The following is a 19,951-nucleotide window of genomic DNA, read 5'->3' as shown; positions in this document are numbered from 1 at the left end:
TCTCTTCAAACATTCCTCCAATATTTTTTACTCCTATTGCTCTGTTAACTTGCATATAATTTTTTTTTTTTTTTTTTTTTTTCAGCTTCACCATTCACAGAGCGTTGTAGCTCAGTGTGCCAGCCTTGACATTTCCACCATGGAGGAAAAAAGAAAAAAAAAAAAAAATTACGCACCGCTCGCTGTCGTTTCCTAATCCGTTCTGCATTTAGCAGTTTGCCAAAAATATGCCAGTACTTTTTTTATAACTAGATAAAAAAACGCAGATAACACTTTTTCAATGGGTTGGCAACTTTTACATCACTCAAGAGGTTTGCTAATTTTGTTGAAGTTCATCTCCAAAAAAAAAAAAAAAAAACTGTTAGCATTTCGATACAATAACAATTAGGGTTAAAAAAAAAAAATCCTTTCCTGGCAAGGGGGGAACCCCCCCCCCTCTGCTCTTCCTATATGATGTTCTTTTGGAAAGCCTTATTCATGTTGGCTAGAAGGAGGGATCGGGGGTCCAGGATTTCTCTGCTTTTGGTTGACTGTTTTTTCCTTCGAGTAGCCAGATTTCCACGACCCCCAAGCGGCATGGCGTTCTCTGCACCAGTAGGGACATCCTCTAACGCAGCATATTTTAATAGAGTCGTTTTTTTTTTTCTATTGCTTGGGGTGGAGGAGGAAGCAAAAACATACACACAGGTATATGACAATGCGGAAAATATTTATGTAGTTATGTTTACATGTGGGCATAAACGGGAGCAAATATGTAGACGCTCATAAGATCTTCCTTTGAAGGTACCTTTTCTTTGAAAGCACATTCTTTGGGGGGAGAGACATCAACGAATCACGAACGTACTTGAAGGAATACTGAAACCGCTCGTTGCTATAATCCTGCGAGGGGAGTACGCCAAAAAGATCGAAATCGTGTGTACAGATATATTTTTACGGGGTAATTTAATAAGTGAAAATGGAAAAAATAGCAAAAAAAAAAAAAAAAAAAAAAAAAAAAAAAAAAAAAACTCATAGTAAAGAATATATTCCTGCTAAGGGATCATATATTTTTGACCTACCAACGGGTTAAACTCATCCAGCAAAATTAAAAAGTTGAATAGGTCCCTTATCTTTGTGTCTGAGATGTGCTCATTTTTTTCCTCTACGTGTTCTTTGTAATATTCTTCGATGGATAGGGAATACGTTTCTTGGGTAGCTAATCCCTTCGTTGGGTCAATGTGGCCAAGGGAGGTATTCGTTTAAATGAGACGGAGGTGTTAGGTCACACAGATTTTGCATGCGCAATGAAATATGTGAGGACAGGTCTTACGTGCAAACATAGGGCAACTGACATCCCCGACTTTGTCATTGGGGTTCCAACCCATAAGAAGCGAACCTCTTTTTCGCTTCCCGGGAGGGGGAAAAAAAAAATAATAAATAAATAAATAGTAAAATAACTGTAGAACGAAATAGTAATACTAGTTGTGTGCATGCAACCCTGGTAAAGCACATGACTAGCCATTTTACATGAATCGCTTTCACGTAATGTTTGTCTCCCTTTACTGTGTTTTTAAATCCGTCGGGTTTATGTTCGACCTCAGGATGATAACTTGTTCCTGTGGTTTTGCATCCCACGAGAGAGGGGGAAATATATACAATTGGTGGAGGAGATGGATAACACCACCATGGCAGTCAATAAATTCCCATATTGATGGTGAATTTTTTCGTTATTATTTTTTTTTTTTCTTCTTTTTCCAACTGTTTGCATTTCTTACATTTTCATGGAGCTCCCTCGATAGGCGTTCCAGGGAAATTAAATTCCCCTCACCCCCATGTATGTCGCTTAAAAATATGGGTATCCCATATATCTGAGGGGAAATAATAAAGGTGAAGCGACTTGAAGGTTTGAACCAGGCTATAGAGCAGTGTCATTGATATAGACGTAGTCAGACGGATGTATGCACATTCATGTAGCATGTTTATGGATGCTTCTCCTCTTGAGTCTCTTTTTAAACATCACATTAGCATGTTGGCTCATTGACCCATCTAATGCTTAAACGCATTTTGGCATGTGCGTAGATTTAACCAAGTGCTGTGAGATGCCTTCCTTTAGCGCCTTTGCCCGTATGTCAAAAACAACGGGGAATTTGCTCAGCCCGATGAAGGCAGAGTGTCCCACTTCTTCTACTAGGGGTCTTCCTTCACACTTCAGTACTAGCTGCAGATGTTCGTGAATTTAACTGTGGTGAAAATTACGGCCCTCCCCCTATTCCGCTGGAGAGTTTGTTTTTCGTTAGTATCCATCTTCACTTTCCCCTCCCCTCATATACATCCTGCCTACCTCGTTTTGTAAGCTGAGGGTAAACGAAACGACAAACGTGATGGATAGTATCTCCTTGGATATTTGCAAAATATTTATTTTATTCAATAACACATTTTTGAGGAAGAAGTTTGGGTACTCCCCCAACGCACTCCCGAGCTGAGGCAGTTTGTTCTTTCCGTCTGCAGCGCTTTTGTGTACTAATATGAAAGGAATGGGAGAGGTGGGTGGGAGATGTACAGGTGAAAAATACACAGACGTGTAGGTCGATATATACACCTGCACGTGTGTATACTCATTAAGGATGGAGTGGTGAAGGCCATCTGCTAGGTTGACTCCTTATTTTTCCAAAGGAAGGAGAAACTTCCTCCTTGTGTGAACAGAAATATAACCATTGAAGAGGTAAAATTTACACACGCTGGTGCGGAATTCATCAGCGAAAAGTTTCAGTTCTGGAACTTTATCCTCCCATTGGTGAATGTTGCAGGATAAAATGGCTACTTTGTCGCACTCCTTAATTGTTGCCCTGTCTGATATTGGTAGAGGTCGAATAGTGCGCGAGTGTAGGTGGTATATGGTAGGTGGTATATGGTAGGTGGTATATGGTAGGTGGTGGAGTAGGCGGATATGCAAGCACATGCGTGAGGTGAGTACCCTTTTTTGGTAAAGTACACTTGGCGAAAATGCAAAAATGGGAATATATATTAGAGATAGAATGACGCCTCAATGTGGATACCTACTTTCACTGTTCCTCAAAAAGGCTATGAGTGGATCCACAGCCATATCGTTGCCATGTCTGGAATTCTTTTCACTTAAATCAAAATGAGGAGATATATTTTCCAATGCTCTTTTCACATTTCCGTAGTCAAATGGGTCAGAGAAGGTTAGCACGTCGAGGTAATCAATTAGATCTGTAAAATAGGGGAGAAAAAAAAAAAAAAAAAAAAAAAAAAAAACTGAAAAGTTAAATCCTCCTAGAATTTTTTTACAAGTTTACCCCCAATGAAAGTTACACCTTTTCATCGTTTCGCTTTACATATTTGGTTGAAACGTGTCTGCTTGGCGTTGACCTCCAATGGCTGCTATGACAACTGCCGGCCTTCTCCTACTTATACACACAAGCCACAGGCGAATGTTCCTCTGACTGCTGTTATTGAGCAAATCCTGCAAGGAGTAGGCCCAATATTTGAACAAGTATTTTTTCTCCCTGGAGTTGAATGTGCAAAAGCGTGTGTCACATATGTAGAGAAGTTTCATTGGGGAAGCGCTGTCTTTTCTGGCGGTGATAGTGGAAAAAAGCAGGAGCGTTTCGGAGGAGAAGTTATTTTGGTTGTTCGGGGGGAGAAGTTTGTTCAGCTCAGCACTCAGTAACGTGCTGAAAAAAAAATGATCATTGCAGTTTCAGCAAAAAAATGTAACTGTTTCACGTACATGAGGGAAAGAACAGACGGCATAAATGAGGCTTGGCGAGTGGACAGGAAATGTTTCTTCTGCATTGAAGCCTCGTGTCATATCAACACGTGGATGTGAAGGGAAACAGCGTCGATCAAGGAGATGCAAAAATTAATGTGTACACATGAGTGTATAAGAAAAAAAAAAAAAAAAAAAAAAAAAACATCTACATGGGAACTAAAACTTATAGCATATATATATATATATATATATATATATATATATATATTTTTCTTTTCTTTTTTAATTTTTTTCTGATGGAGTGAAAAACTCGTTAGTTGATTTTCTTGTATATTTCGTCCAAGGCGGATTTAGTCATTTTGTGCTTGAGGTGGTTATACACTGTTTTGCCTGCAAAGTGGGGAACAAATTTTACCAAGTCAAATGTGCCCAAGCGTAAGCAAATATGTACTTGCCTATATGTATGCACACACACACAAATAAAAATATGAACAGAAAAAAATATATGAACAAAAAAAAATATATGAACAAAAAAAAAAAAAAAAAAAAAAAATGGCTATATGTAGTTTCCCCGTCTGAATGCTGCATTGGAACGTTCAGATGGGGCCAACTGCCCACAAATGGAGCGGCGGAAATGTTCGACAACATAGCAAATCACGTAGGATGAGGAAGTTGGGAATTCTGTTCTTACTTATAACTGTGAACTTCTCCTTTTGTAAGAATTCATCAAATTCATCCAGCGGAATGCGGGTGATAAATTCGACTTCATTCAACTGGGGGATGGTCTGGAAGTCGGGGTCAATGAAGACAACCTGTAGGAGAGGGAAGGGTGGGGGTGATAAAATGCGTCATGAGGCACTGGTGATAGAGTTAAATTGTCGCTTCAGAAAGCATAAATGCGAAGAAGCCGCACCATCGAATTGGTACGATTGGCCCCAAGTGAAACTTACGTAGGAACCAATGAAACATCTGGAGCATTCCGTGTCGCACTTAACCACACCCAAATCGAAAAGCTGTTCGGGGGATTTCTCTATCCCACTTTCTTCCTCCAATTCCTTTACAGCATTGCCGAGCATATCTTCACCCTCTGAAACGACTCCACCGAAACCAATGGAGTAGTATGATGGGCAGTAGTCCTTTATCTTGGATCTTTTGTGCACATAAATAAAATACTCTTCACCGATTTTGGTGAAAACAAAAACGGATGTAGCTCTATGCCACAAATTCTGCGTTCTCATAATTTTTCTCGTTTTCAATTCTTGGAACTCATTATCTTCATTTACAATGATCACTTTCTCCTCTTTATTGTCCTCGAAATTGGAGTTAATGATGTCCTTCACGTTAGCATTTTCTTCTGTTGTCATGGTAGCCGTGGTGAAGTTACTGGTGGAGGGCTTGGATTTGTTGCAGCAGCAGGGGGTTGTGTACAGTCGCGAAAGTGTACACAGGAGTAGAAGGGCAAGGGACAGAAAGCACACCTGGATGCGCATAATTGGAGAGGGGATGAAAGCTTCGAGGGGTGTTGGAAGGTAACTACGTGGAAGGATGCAATTTCACGGGAAGAGTTCGTACGAATGCACGCGGTGGTGGGAGATTCCAAAGAAGGGTGTCCTTCCAGTAACAACTTGGCAAGTAATTTTTCACCAAATGGGGCCTTCAGAATTTTTTTAAAATAAATGAAATATACCTTCAGTTGTTAGAACGCCAGGGGGGGGAGGGAAGCCGGGCGCATACATAGAATAGAGTTATACTGTGCGTATTGGTTTATACGCTTTGGAAGTTTTTAAAATGAAAAAAAAAAAAAAAATAGGGTAAATAAGGCAAAGGAAAAAAAAAAGAAAAATATATTCCTTGCGATGTTTTCACCCAAATGGCTCACTTAGTGGTGATATATTTTTGAGAAATTGTTTTTCAGGGTCAAGTGCGACAGCGCATGCAGCGTGCTTATATATGGTGGCAAAAAATGAAAGAGGGGATGTGCTGTCCCCCTTACGAGGGTAAAGGCTGTTACCCATGGCGGGACAAAACTGCGGGGGGATATTCGCATGGTCGCCTATATGTGCCCTTATTTTATATCGTGTTCACGCTATCGCAGTCAAGATTTAAGCGACTTCCTCGGCGAGCCGCTTCTGCGGGCCAATCTTCTACAGTTAAACTACACGCGGTCGACCTATGGTTTGCATGTTCGTCGTCAGCGCGAAAAAGTAAAGAAATGAAAAAATGGGCAATGGAAAAATGAAAAAAAAAAAAAAATAAATAAAATAAATCAATGAAGCAGCCACGTAACCATGCAGCGATGTAGCGAGAAATAGAAGGTGGGAAAAAAAACAAAGCCATAAAAAAATTGGGGTGAAAAAGCTTTGTTTCAAATGAAAATAAAAATTAATGGAAAGAAATTCTGGTGCGCGGGAAGGTTGAGGCGTCGAGTGGCCTGATGGAGGTTTCCCCCCTCCCCCTACATGAGCGCTATTCCAGTGCTATGTCTCCACTGCCACATTATATCACTTTTTCGCTACTTCTTCGCTTCGACAGCTTGGTCCCCCTTGGCAGACTTCTCCAGAGCGTCTGGGACCTTAGTTTTGGTGCCGGCCAAATTTTGGGGGTTTACCTTGGAACTGATAATAGACATGTTTTTGGATTTTCCGTCGGGGATTTTAATCAAATGAAGGTGGTTGTCCACAACCTTGTCGACAATGAAGTACCCCCTTCTTTCGAACTGAAATCTGTCTGACACTTTAAGGGAGGTGATGGCTGGTTCGGAGTACACCACCGTTTCGTACTTGCTATTGGAGTTGATAAATTTAGTCCAGTCTTCCTTATTATCATTTTCAAATTTGTCAACGGTAATTAAGTGGTCATATTCGTAAAGCGTACAGGTGATTAATTTTTCGGGTATGTATGGCACCCAGTGTATTTTTTTTTTTGTCGTTTTGAAGTCTCCATCGAAATTGGATTTTCCGATGACTTCCTTAATGACTGGGGTATCTGTTCCATTATCATTGTCGTCCCCTTTTACAATACTGGTGATGATAACATTTCCTAGTTTGATGAGGGTAATTTCTTCTTGCTCTCCTAACGTTTGTGCATCCTCCAATTCGATAAAGAAACGGTTGGTATAAAGCATGGAGCATGTGCCAAGGGATTTATTTTTCATGTGTAGATCTCTCGTCTTTTCGACAATGTCCTCGGTCAAGTCTGTTAATTTAAGAATAACTCCTTTTTTTTTATCTACTGCTGCAAACCTGGGGATGATTGGGTCGATTATTTGTTTGTTGATGGACCATAGTTTATCCCATTGCATGAGATTTCCTGATTTGGAGGGTCCTTGTTCTAGTATAAATTGGAACAAGGCTTCTTTCGTTAATCCTCTTCTGAGGATCCCTTTGATAGTGGGCATACGTGGATCTAGCCATCCATCCACAACCTTATTTTCAACAAACCATTTTAACTTCCTCTTTGACATAACCGTTCTGACAAAAGAGATTCTACTAAATTCGTAAATGTATACTTTTCTCAACTGGAAGGTTGTAATAATCCAGTTGTATTGTTCTATGCGGTCACTGTATTCGTTCGTTCTCAATGCGTGCGTTACTCCTTCAATGGAATCAATTATAGGGCATGCAAAATCGTACGTGGGGTAGCACTTGAACTTGAACCCGTGTCTGTGATGAGGTGTATCTACTATGCATCTGTATAACACGGGATCTCGCATGCATTTGTTCTTACTCTGCATATCAATTTTTGCACGAATACAATTCTTCTGTCCAATTTCGGTTCCCTTACGCATTTCTTCAAACAATTGTAGATTCTGTTCTACGCTGTTCTCTCTATTTCGGGATTCAATTCCTTCCCCTCTCTGATTCCTCATTTCTTCTACATTCGTATCATCTGCATATGCCTTTCCCATTTTTATTAACTTAATGCAGTAATCCTCTAGATCTGCAAAATAGTCTGATGTGTAGCTAATCTTTTCATATTTTAATCCTAAATTTTCTAGATCTTCCATGATGGATGTCTCAAACTTTATGTCTTCCAAAACTGGGTTTGTATCATCAAAACGGAGTAGCATTTTTCCCTCATACATATTTGCATAATAACTGTTGAGGAAAGCTGCTTTGGCATGGCCAATATGTAAGTATCCCGATGGTTCTGGAGGAAACCTCGTAATTACATTTCCCTTTTCTGCATTTTCTAATTTACCACCATAGGAAGTGCACACAGTTTTCTGTTTTAACAATTGTTTGCTATTTGCATCTTTTGTAATATTTACTTGGTTCTTTTCTAGTTCCTTCTTTACCATTGTGCTTAACTCTTCATCTGGATAATTCACTAAACAGTTGATTAACTTGAACCACCTATTGATATTCCTAAACTGTTTTGTGTACTTCACATTGTAACAATTGGCCACATTAAAATATCTGTACATTTCGTAATACACATATAAATCTGATAGGGTTAAATACTCGCCGCATATAAAGGTATTTAAATGGAGGTGTTTATTTACGTACTCACAAATTATTAGTATTTCCTTTTGCATATGTTTGTTCCTGAAATAGTCTACCCATTCGTCGTACTGTGCTTGTACATAGACGTCTGTCTGTTTGTCTTCTTTTTTGTTATTCTCACAGAATGAATGGTATAACTTTGTTTGCAATATTTCGTCTAAAGTCTTTGCAAATATTTTGTCCGTGGTATTTATGCACTTATCTCCGTTTTCTTCTTCTGCTTTGTTGACAAACTCTACCTTTATTTCTTCTACATTTTCGTCCTTGACAAATTTTACTTTGTCATTCGGAAAGTGGTTACTTCTTCCCTCTACGTTCTCCTTTTGACTGAGAATCTTATGTACGTTAAGTATTGTTCTACATACGAAGGGGTATTTCTTTCCGTAGTAGATGATAATTTTGTCACCTCCTATCATTTCTTCTTGGGCCAGCTTAAGTAGGGAAGGCCTTCTGGTTATACAGGCCAGGAAGGGGTTGAAGGCCATGGCACCGAACGGGGAATCACGCATTTATCCTGCTCTACCTTTGAGTTCTGAGGATGAGCCGGAAGTGTTTACCTAGACAGTCATCGCCTTTCGGGCGAACTTTTCTACCGGCCTTATGATGAACTTCTTTATTCTTTATAAGTTGTGTGTGGGGTAAATACGCATGCACGGGGAGGTGAATGCATATACCGGTGTGCACACGGTGCGGAAACGTGCGAACGCGACGTAGATGGGCGTATATAAAGTTTTTTGGAACACAGGCGTGCTATTTTCTTGGCACCTTTTTTTTTTTTTTTTTTCCACTTTTGTGTTTCCACCTGTGGATCCTTTTCAGGTGAGCGCCGCTGGGTTTTGAGGAACCTCGTTATAAGTTTGATGAGGGAAATTTCGAAGTTGCGCCTTACGGGGCCAAGTCAAGTTAATAATTTTGACGATACCTCTGTGATTTGCAGCGGAACAGTAATCTCAGCGGGGAGTGTCACACTTTCTGTCATACTATCATTTCGTCCCGGCTTTGCTCTTCTGCCGTTTTCTGTTTCTTATTTTTTCGGGGGGTATGCAAGAAAAATGAAAAAATAAAACGACTGCTTAATGGGAAGGTTTGCGAAATTTTCGTCATGCTATGAACGATTCTTTTTCAAACATCCTGTGTATGTATCATCATGTAAAAAAAAATAAAATAAAAATAGTTGTAGCGACGACGGTTGTTTTATGCTTATTCCGAGGTGACTCATTCGTTTTTTTTTTTTTTTTTTTTTGTTTTGTTTTTCCTGTTTCTCACTCTTTACATTGTAAATTTCGCGTGTTGTTTTTTTGGCAGTTCATTTACATGTTTATTTTTACCTCTGTAACGACCTTCTGAAAATCTTCACAACGTGCATATATGAGTATGAAAAAAAAAAAAAAAAAAAAAAAAAAAAAAAAAAAGAACGTGTACACGCGAGTCGTCCCAATAAGCGGAAATAAATATATACATGTACATATGCGTGCATATTCAATGATAGTGGTAAAAAAAAAATTATGCTTCTTTATATTTGCATCCAGTTTGTTTTTTCCTATTATATGCGTGGTGATATATAGCACGGAGCAATTATACCCTTGTAGCATTTTTTTATTAATTTAAAAAAAAAAATTCTCTCACGAATAAAAAAATCCACTTGTATGGGTAGTCTTCCGGCATGTTGATACTGCGAAGGGAGCACTTAAACGAGCACTTCCTCATTTCGTTTTTTTTCCAAACTTGAATGTAGAAGCATAGTAAGCACATACTGCAACTGGCACGTAAAAAGTGCAGATATGCCGATAACGGCATATTGTACATTTCCAAAAAAGGAATAATACATTTATTGCAAAGGTAGAAGGAAGGCGAGGCCGTCTACCTATATACTGTCAAAGCACATATAGCAATTTTTCTATCCAATGACAAATACCCGCTGCGTTTATGCCTAAATACACCAAAAAAAAAAAAAAAAGAAAAAAAGAAAAGTGATAATTCCTTCTTCCATTTGCTCACCCGGTTCTTTACATTGTTTTTTTTTTTTTCTTTCTTTTCCTTACATACAAAATGTCGCAGCATGAACAGACACTAGTGTTGTTACATAAGGGGAGATACGCATAAAAGAGCAGGTAGAAACGTGTAGGATAATACGAAAGGGTAAAGGATCCACAAGTGTAAAATTTAACCGGTCTTTTTTTTTTTTTTTTTCTCTCTCTTCTAAGGGAAGGGGGTGCACAACATAGCCTTTACTTTCCCTTACCCTAAATGAAGGAATGTATATTGTTAGGGATAGGAAAAAAGAAAAAAGTGGTGTTCTCTAAAAAGAGGAATAAATAAATTAACCTGTATTAATTTGTCTTTTTTTCTCTCTTTTTTTTTTTTTTTTTCAATTTTCCGTCATTACAACAAAGTGTGGTGTCTTTCCACGAAAGCGTACATACTCATATGTTCAGCTAAGCAAAAGCGCTAACGCGTGCGCAGGGATATATCTATGCTCCTATGTTGGAGTTCCAAGGAAAAGAAAATTAATTCAACCCATTTTGCATTACCCTTTTAAAAATAGTAAAAAAAAACTTTGATCCACCAGTCATAGGAAAAGTTGCACATCACATAAAAGGAGTTTACAACTTATGGGAATAGATAATGGATGCACATTTGATGATGACCAAGGATGGCCCATTGAACATTATCTTCCAAGGAAAGTAACGAAATAGGGTTATCTCCTTGTGCGGCCAACAATGTTTGATCTCCTTGTGTCAGAATACGTAGGGGCAAGAATTGTTCTTTCCACCATTGCGGATGCATAAATGAGAAGGAATCCCCTGCCCTTCCACCCTATATGTGTACAAGAGGTATGGGCATATATATAGGGGCATGTAAAGATGCCTGTAATGAGCCAAGTGCCCCCTAAGAATTTAAGTCTATGGATGAGTTATAATAGGGTTTGTGCAGTGGGACACCTCGCAGAGAGGAAATTAGAAAAGGAAAATAGGGAGAACGTAAGGTGCGTATATATACACACATACATATATCCATCCAGGCGCGTGTACGAGCGGACACGCGAGGAATGCTTTCACAAAATTACCTTTCCCGTTGCGCGCATGGGTATTTATAATGCGAGATGGTGTGGTTCACTCCGCAGGGATGATTAAGAAAAAAAAAGGACAATGAGATAAACGCGGTTCGCATTTCAGCGGAGATAAAAGGGTCCCCGCCCTCCCCTGTGCCTGGTTACTTCTCATCTGCACGTACCTTTCGCTTAATATATGGGAAGAGAATTATTTCGCTCATTTTGAAGTCTGCAAAAAAAGTTACCGGAGCACGGAAGGGAGGACGCGGATGGACAAATCAGAAAAAAAGGAAAAAAGGAAAGTCGCAAAATGAAAAAATAACGATGGGGCGTGGGGTATCCAATAGATATGCGAAGGAATAACTCGACGATTTAAACACATTTGGGCGAATGAAAAAATAAAATAAAAAAAATATAAATATGCTGAGAAAGCCCCTTTTTCCAAGTGATGATAGTACGGAGTAATTTTTTTTCTTTCTTTCCTGTTAAAAAAAGTTTCCAACATTTTTCCGCTTTTTTTGAGCAATTTTTTTCTATTTGAGGGATAGGTAAAGTTGAATCATTATCCTTTTCTATTGGATCAGATATTTCGATACTTTTTTTTTTTTTTTTTTTTTTTTTTTTTTCATTGTGCATGGCATCATTTTGTTATGTAAACGGTGATGTGACGCAGGCATCGCACAAACATACATGTGTTTTGCTTCATCTCGTTAATTTATTACACACCCTTTGTTTGCTTTACATATCAGCATGAGCAAGGGTGGGAATAAAATGAAGTGTGTATATATGTAGTACTCATTTGTTTGTGAACTTTGAAAGTAACTTTTTTTTTTTTTTTTTTTTTTTTTTTTTTTTGCATCTTGTTGAGGGAAAGGATCAGGCAAACCTTTCTTACAAGAGAAGCGCTAGTTGGAAGGGGGTTTGCGGCGCGCATCTGTAGAGGGGCAAGTATTCACGTGAAAGAGACGGCGAAGGGAGGCACCTAATAATACGCAGTATCACGTACGAATCCGTTTAATTGCCTGTGGAGGCAAACGAACACATGCCCGTGTACTTTTTTTCTCTCCCCCCCCTTTTGTGTGGAAGCAATGAATGAGCTCTCCCCGGGGGTGTCGAGAAAACTGTTTTGGAATTCGGACAAATTATTTTATGATAATATAAGGAACCTAGATGAGAGACTAAACGTGAATAACAATTTTAACGAGAACAAATATGAGGAGCTGTATCGTGAGAAGTACGCAAGGAATAAAAGGAGGTTTAAGACCGAGCCACCTAAAAATATCAGTGAGCAAGCAAGTTCCCAATTTTACCCTTCTTTTTTTAACAGCATATTTAAAAGTTTATCGAGGAATGTGATTTACAGTGGTGAGGATAAAGAGAGTGAGGAAGACGCGAAGGAAAAAAAGAAGTCTTCTTCTAGACATTCAAACAAGGCAAGGCATGTTAAGGTTCCCTATTTGGCAAAAGGGGAGAGCCGATGTGGTAGCGGGCGGAGTAGAAACAATCTCCCTTATCGAAAAGACGATTTGGATGGAAGTATTTTGGTTAAGAATACTGAGGGGGGTATATCGGGGGAGGGCGCTGGAGGGGGGCGCAGGAGGTACACATATGGGAGCAGGAGAGGCGACACTAGCTCGGAGGAGGAATCACAAACGGATGGAGATTCAGGAGAGGTGAGAAGCACCGAAACGAGTAGTGGTGAATATGGAAGGGGTGAAAATCGAAGCGGTGAATACCGCAGTGGGGGGGTGCCAAGGGAAGGTGTCAAGCGCTTAGAACAAAATCGAATGGCGCAGAAAACTGTCAACAGGGAAAAACGTGTAAACAGCGACATCATTTCGGATGTCTTCATGAAGAAGAACGTGAAAAGCCTAGTGGTTCATGACACGGGAGGAATAGATATCGAACTTATTGAAAATGAAAACCCAGAGTTCCTGTACCATACATACACTGGGAACAGAATATCAAACATGTATTATGCGTATGATGATTCTATAAGGAGCAAAGAATTTTGTGATGATAAAAAGATAAATAGATTTAATTCATCCTTTTCTCGAAAGGAAAACGCAACTGTGAGGGAATCCACATCGGGAGAAGGTTGTCTCGCAGGTGAATTAATACCAGGTGAGGTTAACGCAAGGGGTTCATCAGTAAAGGAATCTTCTGCGTACCATGACAGAAGAGAAAACAAACAAAGCATATCACATTATAAAACTGAGTTTTCCACTGAGAGTAACAATAGTAAGCGCTGTGATGAGCATAGCTATATTAGGAAAAAGGAGATGGAAGAAAAAGTATCCAACTGGTCTAACGAGGTGTATAATTATGACAGTTGCAACACGTATGAAGGAAATAGAAATAAGAGAACTTCGAACTGGTCGGGGGAAAGGAACAAGATGTTCGATTCTTACTCTTCTGTGTCGAGCATATCTGTAAACACATCGGAGAAGGAAAAGGGGAAAAAGTATCACTACATTGGTGAAACTATAAATAACGTGAGAAATGGATGGGGTATGCTAATCTATAATGATCGAGTTATATTTGAAGGGGAGTACAAAATGAACAATGCCATTGGATATTTTATTAAATACAATGAATACTCTACAGAGATTGGTTTCAGGAGTCCCTTAAGCATCAAGTCAGTTATAATCATGAGCGACAGTGATAATTTCATTGTACAAAATAAATGTGAAAATCTAGAATCTGGGAGGAGTGACGAAATGGGAGTTAGCCAAAATGGTACTCCAAAATTGAAAAATAACGACAGCATAGAGCTAGATATTAAAGGAAAAGAGGAGGGATGTAATTTACGTGAGGGAAACGTAGGAGGGCTCTGTGAAAATAAAAGTTATATGGAGAAGGAACAATTAAACCTGTACTGTCCGCAGAAATTTCCAACAATAAGTAACTACACACGTTTATCTGATTTTAGGAGAACCCCTGGGGTCTTTACCACTCCAAACAGTAGTAAATTGCATAAAGAAAATGTAATCATGAATAATTTGCTGAAAAGTATAAAGGAGAATGAGTGCTCTCCCCAAAAAAAGGAACAAGTAGAGAAATCGAAAAATCTAACGGTCGTGTCTAGCTACATTAGAAGGAACAGTAAACATAAGACAACCCCTGCGCGTTCCATCAATTATCTGAAGCCACCCATGATGCATTTGATAAAAAATAATTTTATTCTAAATAGCAACTCATTTTTAAAGAACGATAAGTCTACATCGTCAAGAAAAAGGAAGGAACAAAAAACCACCATGCATTGTTCTAGCCCAATGAATATCATCGTCACATCATTCGATACGGATGATGAGTCGGGCTCCTCTGGAAATGAACGACATGGGGAGAGTAAACCAAATGCAGAGAAGGAAAAGGAGGAAACCCCCTTAGTGGAAAACACGACTACGCGGAATTATGCGCAGCCAGTCACTGTGTTCTCGGAGCGCTGTTCGGAAGCGAAGCACCAGAAGCAGTTTGACTGTGGTAATCGGGAGAGCAATGGACTCACAATTTTGAACCTAGAGAACAACAATAATTTTAAGGGAATCCATTCGCAGAACGAAGATGATGAGGCGACTCAATTCCCGAGCGATGACGGGAAGGGGGAGGGGGGCACTGCTATTGAAGGTAGCGTGGGCGTATACCGGGAGGGTAGGAATAAGGGTACCAATAAACGCAGCAATGAAGACGCGAATGGGGATACGAATAAGGATACGAATGAGGATACGAATAAGTATATTAGCGAGAAGGCGTACAAGGATGTGGACAGAGCTGATGTTGCCATAAAGGGGGAGGAGACCGAGCGGCGCGCGCACTTCAGGGCGGACTCTTCAGACGAGGAGGACGCGGAGGCGGTTCCATTTGCAGAGGCAGAGGGTAATGAACAGAACAAGCTAAACATTGTTATCACCGACGAGTACAGAAATTTGTTGTGCGATAATATCAACAACGACAATTTTGTAATAAAGAACAATGAAATTAGAACATTTGAGGAGTTCATGGAAAAGCAGGAGGAATACAAAGGTGGGGTTAATAAGGATCAGTGGCGAGAGGCCATGCGGGATCCAGGTGGGAGTGATGTGTCAAGTCTGAGAACAACCTTCGAGGGCGACCCCCCCAAATGTAACACAGGGGAAAAGGAACAGGATGAGAAGAAGGAGCAGGATGAGAAAAGGGAGCAGGATGAGAAAAGGGAGCAGGATGAAAAGAAGGAAGAGGATGAGAAGAAGGAAGAGGATGAGAAGAAGGATGAGGAAGGAAGAATGGAACAAGCACATTTTGGACACCCCGATAAGGCATATATAAGAAGGCGTCTGCGAGGAGCTACTTTCCCCGAAACGCACGACGATCGACAGAAGAATTGTTTCCTTTTCATAGACGATTACTTAACCTCAAATGATGACAAGTTCAATTTAATCAATCAGGATGTGAAATTGAGAGCATCTGATTATAACAAATGGTCGGTAAATATGTTATACAATTTTTTAAAAATGATAGGGTTAAAGAAGGAAGCATATCTGTTTAAAATTCACAAGATAAGGGGATATCACATTCTGAAGCTGACAGACAAGGAATTGAAAAGGCTGAACATAAATAATCCTTATGTTAGAAAATTCGTTTTGTCTGTTTTTCGATTTTTAGTAAATTCTATGGATAGTGCGGATCCTTTGTCTTTAAATTTTAATACAAACATAAAATTTTCATTTAATGAAATACAGACCATATGCAACAGTGATATTATTATACTTAACAAGGTTGGTGGTGGTAGTTATGCGCAGGTTTTTAGGGCAAGATATAGAGGAAAGTACGTGGCATGTAAATTGTTCTTGTACAATCCTAAGGACATGAGTGAAGAGAGTTACTGTGAGAGTTATATATCAACCCCGAGATCGAGTCACAAATATATTTTCCCGAAAATAACCCCCAGTTTAAGCACTTTCGGTGAGCAACCTTTTAGCGAGAAAACACTATTGCCATCGACAGCGGGGGAAACGGACACGGGGGATGCAGTAAATAATTCCGGTGGTAATCACCTAGAGGGTATGCAGTCTGCGCAGGGGGCTCGGTGTGATAGTGGAGCAGGATCAACAGAAGGGGAAGACTCCCCGAAGGAACAGTGCCCCTATGAACCCGTCAAGCAGAAGAGCAACGAAGGAGAAACCCCCAATGTTAGTAGCACATCGTACACACTACAGAGAAATAAGAAAATAAAAAAAATGGCGAATCTGGAAATTTTCAGATATTTCCCCACCCCAGTGAAGTACCGGAATTACGAAGCGAAAATTTTGTATTCTCTACAAGGATGCAATCATGTGATAAAATTGCTTGGTGTGTGTAGTCTAAGAGAGGGAGAAGAGTCTCTCATCTTACAGTACTGTGCAGGGGGTAGTCTGGAGAAGTACATATACATGGACGAGAAGAAGAAGAATTGTGGATATCTGCGTTATTTGTCAAGGCCACAAATTGTAAAAATATTTCAACAAGTAGCAGAAGGAATGCACAACGTACACTCAAAACATTTTTTCCACAGAGACTTAAAATTGTCAAACATTTTACTCGATGCTAACCACGATGCCGTCATTTCCGACTTTGGATTATCGACGCATTTTTCTTTAAATGATAGTCCCACTGCGTATGCCATGTATGGAAACATATTTTATGCGGCCCCGGAGGTTCTAAAAGGAGAGGGTTTTTTTAAAGAATCAGATGTGTGGTCTTTTGGAGTTAGCTTATGGGAGGCCTTGACAAAAAAAATTGCATACGATGGGATGTCTGCTTCAGAGAGTTTCTGTAAAATTTCATCTGGGGAGTTGGTCCTTCCCATTCCCAAAGACCTTCCTTTGGATCTGTCTGAATTATTGAAGAGCATGTTGGAGTTCGACTTCACCAAGCGACCCCTTTTCGACGTCATAGCGAGGAGGTTGGAGACCATTCGGCTGGAGGCCGAGCAGAAGCTCCACGTGGACATACACTCCTTCTTCGATGGGTAGGCAAAACAACGTAGGAACCTTTTTTGTATCGCTTCCTCCTACAGACACGCTCACGAATTAATGCACCCAACATTTGGGCCTCCTCTTCTTTTTCCGTTTCCATCCATATTGTATTCCCTATTCATTGTGCCCGTATCCCCTTCTGCTCCTCATTTTTTTATGTCGATTTGTACAGTGCCCCACTCCCCGAGGTGGAAATACAAGGGCGTACAATTTGTTTGTTCCAAAATATTGGAAAGCTAATTTTTTTCTGCCCAAAAGGATGAGAAAAAAAAAGAAAAAAAAGAGCAGTGTTTATTATTTGTTCAAACTTCATTTGTTTTGACTAAATTAGCTCTTTTTTTTTTTTTTTTTTTTTTTTTTACTTTTTTCTCTCCATGTGAGCAGTCATATCAAGCTGTGTGTGCTCCACGAATATGGAATGATATTAGAACTTCCTCACGGGCGAACACCCTGATAGGCCAACTGGTCTACCCCTTTATCATTATGCCTATACAGGTACGACTTTATGCTTTCCGTATTAGCCTCAACACATGGTCATTTACTGCTTTTGTTTTTCCTCCTTGGGTACACTATTTCTGGTGCAAAAAAAAAAAAAAAAAAAAAGGGAGCCATTTCCCAACGGGATGGAGCATGTGAAGTGCATTTGCTTAATGATACACATGGTGAGCTTTTTCCCAAATGGCCATTAAAATGTACTTGAATGACTATACTGAAATTACAGATAAGAATGGATCTATTGGGCGGTGCATCTTCGCCTGATCTTTTTTTTTTTTTTCATCTGCACTTGCGTAGGTTTACTTCCGCGGTGACGCCTGAGAGGGGGAAAACTGCGAACTTTATTACAAAGGTACGTGGTACAGGTCCCCTGGAGGAGGTTAAGTTGAAGGAGGGGTAAAGCGGCTAACCTGATGGGCGGCTACCCCGACTCTATACACGTGGAACAAGATGGTTATGCTTACTGAAGAGGATGCCATTCACTTTTTAAATATCGCATTGGAGGAGGTAAGTCCAAGGAGGGAGGATTCAGTGCACGTTTAAATTGTGTTCGATGTGCATTCGTCATACGAGGAAACAAACATGTAGGCATTTTTTCCCACCCTTGTGTTGCATCCGAAGGCGGAAAAGAGTCTAAAGGTGGAGCTAAAGGAAATGCCAATATTCTGTCTCTTGATAAACGAGAAGAGGGAAATTTTGTCCAGTTCGTACAACCACACGAATGAATCGAAGAATGGGAGCAGACACTGTGAACTCATAACGATAGATAAGTATCTCTATGGAGAGGATTACGAGGGTATGAAAAATAACAACCTAATAAAATGTTTTAACAATTGTGAAAATGGAGTACAGAGCTCTCTCGCCAAATATTTTTCACACATGGATATGTGGAAGAAGGATAGATTAGCTAATCCTTCCTCTGCACTAGAAGACGAAGTGGTGCACAATGAAGGAGCAATGGGAAGTACTACTGAGCAGTTAAGTGAAGAGAAGAAAAACGAAATAAAATACAAGTTAGAAAATCTCCGGAAATGTTGCATCGTTGTGACGTGTGAGCCCTGCATCATGTGTGTCTATGCGTTGAAGCTTATGGGTAATGCAGATGGGAGATTTACACAGCCAGTCTCGTCAGTTTAGGCCTTAGCCGTACAGTCCATACGTGGCGTTTCTATGTCAAATATCTCTCATTACCGTACCTCTGTCACCCCATCTTATCCATTTTCTCCCTTGGCTTTTAAGTTCACCCTTTTCCTTTCATCATATACAAACATACCAGGCATAAGGAACATTTACTTCTGCTGCCTTAACGAGCGCTTTGGAGGATGTGGATCAGTCCTTTCCTTGCACAAAACGTAACATAAAAAAAAAAAAAAAAAAAAAAAAAAAAAAAAAAAAAAAAAAACGAAGAAGGCCAAAACGATGAAGGGCATTGCACATTATGAAATCATGTTTGCCTATCTGTGACAACCACTTTTATGCCGCTCCTACTTTGCCAGGTACCAGGACATAAATGTAAATTATATCAAGAGCGGAGGATGCACGGAGAGGAGCATTTCCCTGATGCAATCCTTTTACAAGGGTGGAAACCCCTCAGGTATCTTTCACACTTTTCTTTTTTTTTTTTTACTTTCACCTTTAACATATTTATACTTGCAGAATTAGTGGTGAATAAAGGCGTGAATGTAGTTCCATAGTATGGGTGACTTTTCCATCCGTATCAAGTAGTAATTTAGAAATTCTACCCTATACTGTGTATGTTTTTTTTTTTTTTTTTTTTCTTTTTCTAACATGGCCCAGCTCCGGAAGAGAAAAGGAAAAGAGCTATCAGGTGATGTGTCCTACGTTGCTTAAAAATTGGCGAGCCGCTATTCCATTTTTCCATCAAACTTACAGGCCTTTTTTTTTTTTTTTTTTTCTCTCCATTGCGCCTAGTTCTGCCACATCGTACGTGCGTACATATGTACATATGTACATATATATATATGTAACTACGCCATTGCGTTTTTGCATATGTCCCTCTCCATACTGTTTTCCTTTTGATGGGATTTCCCCGCTGTTAATTTAGCGTGAAAAAAAAAAAAAAAAATTAACAAGTGGAAGACAGTTCCCGATGCGCACGTACAGGTTTCTATGGTGGAGTTTCTTTTTTTAGTGAAAAGTGAACGTGGCGGTGGTAATTTCTTGCAACAGATAC

At 39.7% G+C, this 19,951-nt stretch overlaps 5 protein-coding genes across 5 annotated transcripts; 2 read left to right on the top strand and 3 right to left on the bottom strand.

Annotated features, from left to right (window-relative positions):
- Positions 1-446: 446 nt before the first annotated feature.
- Positions 447-3,556, bottom strand: PKNH_1251900 (conserved Plasmodium protein, unknown function; the record flags this gene model as incomplete). Its single annotated transcript, XM_039114194.1, has 11 exons — positions 447-651; positions 788-879; positions 1,059-1,202; positions 1,310-1,385; positions 1,543-1,595; positions 1,755-1,847; positions 2,066-2,197; positions 2,321-2,499; positions 2,692-2,829; positions 3,040-3,210; positions 3,409-3,556. The coding sequence occupies 11 exons, from the start codon at positions 3,554-3,556 to the stop codon at positions 447-449; spliced, it is 1,431 nt and encodes a 476-aa protein (XP_038969841.1).
- A 469-nt stretch (positions 3,557-4,025) lies between these two features.
- Positions 4,026-5,076, bottom strand: PKNH_1251800 (nucleoside diphosphate hydrolase, putative; the record flags this gene model as incomplete). Its single annotated transcript, XM_002259822.1, has 3 exons — positions 4,026-4,102; positions 4,404-4,524; positions 4,663-5,076. 3 exons carry the CDS (start codon positions 5,074-5,076, stop codon positions 4,026-4,028), a joined length of 612 nt encoding a protein of 203 aa, XP_002259858.1.
- Positions 5,077-6,224: 1,148 nt separating this feature from the next.
- PKNH_1251700 (glutamate--tRNA ligase, putative) lies at positions 6,225-8,633 on the bottom strand (the record flags this gene model as incomplete). Its single annotated transcript, XM_002259821.1, has 1 exon — positions 6,225-8,633. One exon carries the CDS (start codon positions 8,631-8,633, stop codon positions 6,225-6,227), a length of 2,409 nt encoding a protein of 802 aa, XP_002259857.1.
- A 3,724-nt stretch (positions 8,634-12,357) lies between these two features.
- On the top strand, positions 12,358-17,259 carry PKNH_1251600 (tyrosine kinase-like protein, putative; the record flags this gene model as incomplete). The annotated part of the gene is made up of 1 exon (XM_002259820.1): positions 12,358-17,259. One exon carries the CDS (start codon positions 12,358-12,360, stop codon positions 17,257-17,259), a length of 4,902 nt encoding a protein of 1,633 aa, XP_002259856.1.
- A 948-nt stretch (positions 17,260-18,207) lies between these two features.
- PKNH_1251500 (cytidine and deoxycytidylate deaminase, putative) lies at positions 18,208-19,589 on the top strand (the record flags this gene model as incomplete). Its single annotated transcript, XM_002259819.1, has 5 exons — positions 18,208-18,264; positions 18,379-18,850; positions 19,034-19,109; positions 19,254-19,351; positions 19,555-19,589. The coding sequence occupies 5 exons, from the start codon at positions 18,208-18,210 to the stop codon at positions 19,587-19,589; spliced, it is 738 nt and encodes a 245-aa protein (XP_002259855.1).
- Between the last annotated feature and the right edge of the window lie 362 nt (positions 19,590-19,951).

The sequence above is a fragment of the Plasmodium knowlesi genome, assembly GCF_000006355.2.
Source record: "Plasmodium knowlesi strain H genome assembly, chromosome: 12".
In the NCBI taxonomy this organism is placed as follows: Eukaryota; Apicomplexa; class Aconoidasida; order Haemosporida; family Plasmodiidae; genus Plasmodium; species Plasmodium knowlesi.
This window is presented reverse-complemented; position numbering and strand designations above follow the sequence as displayed.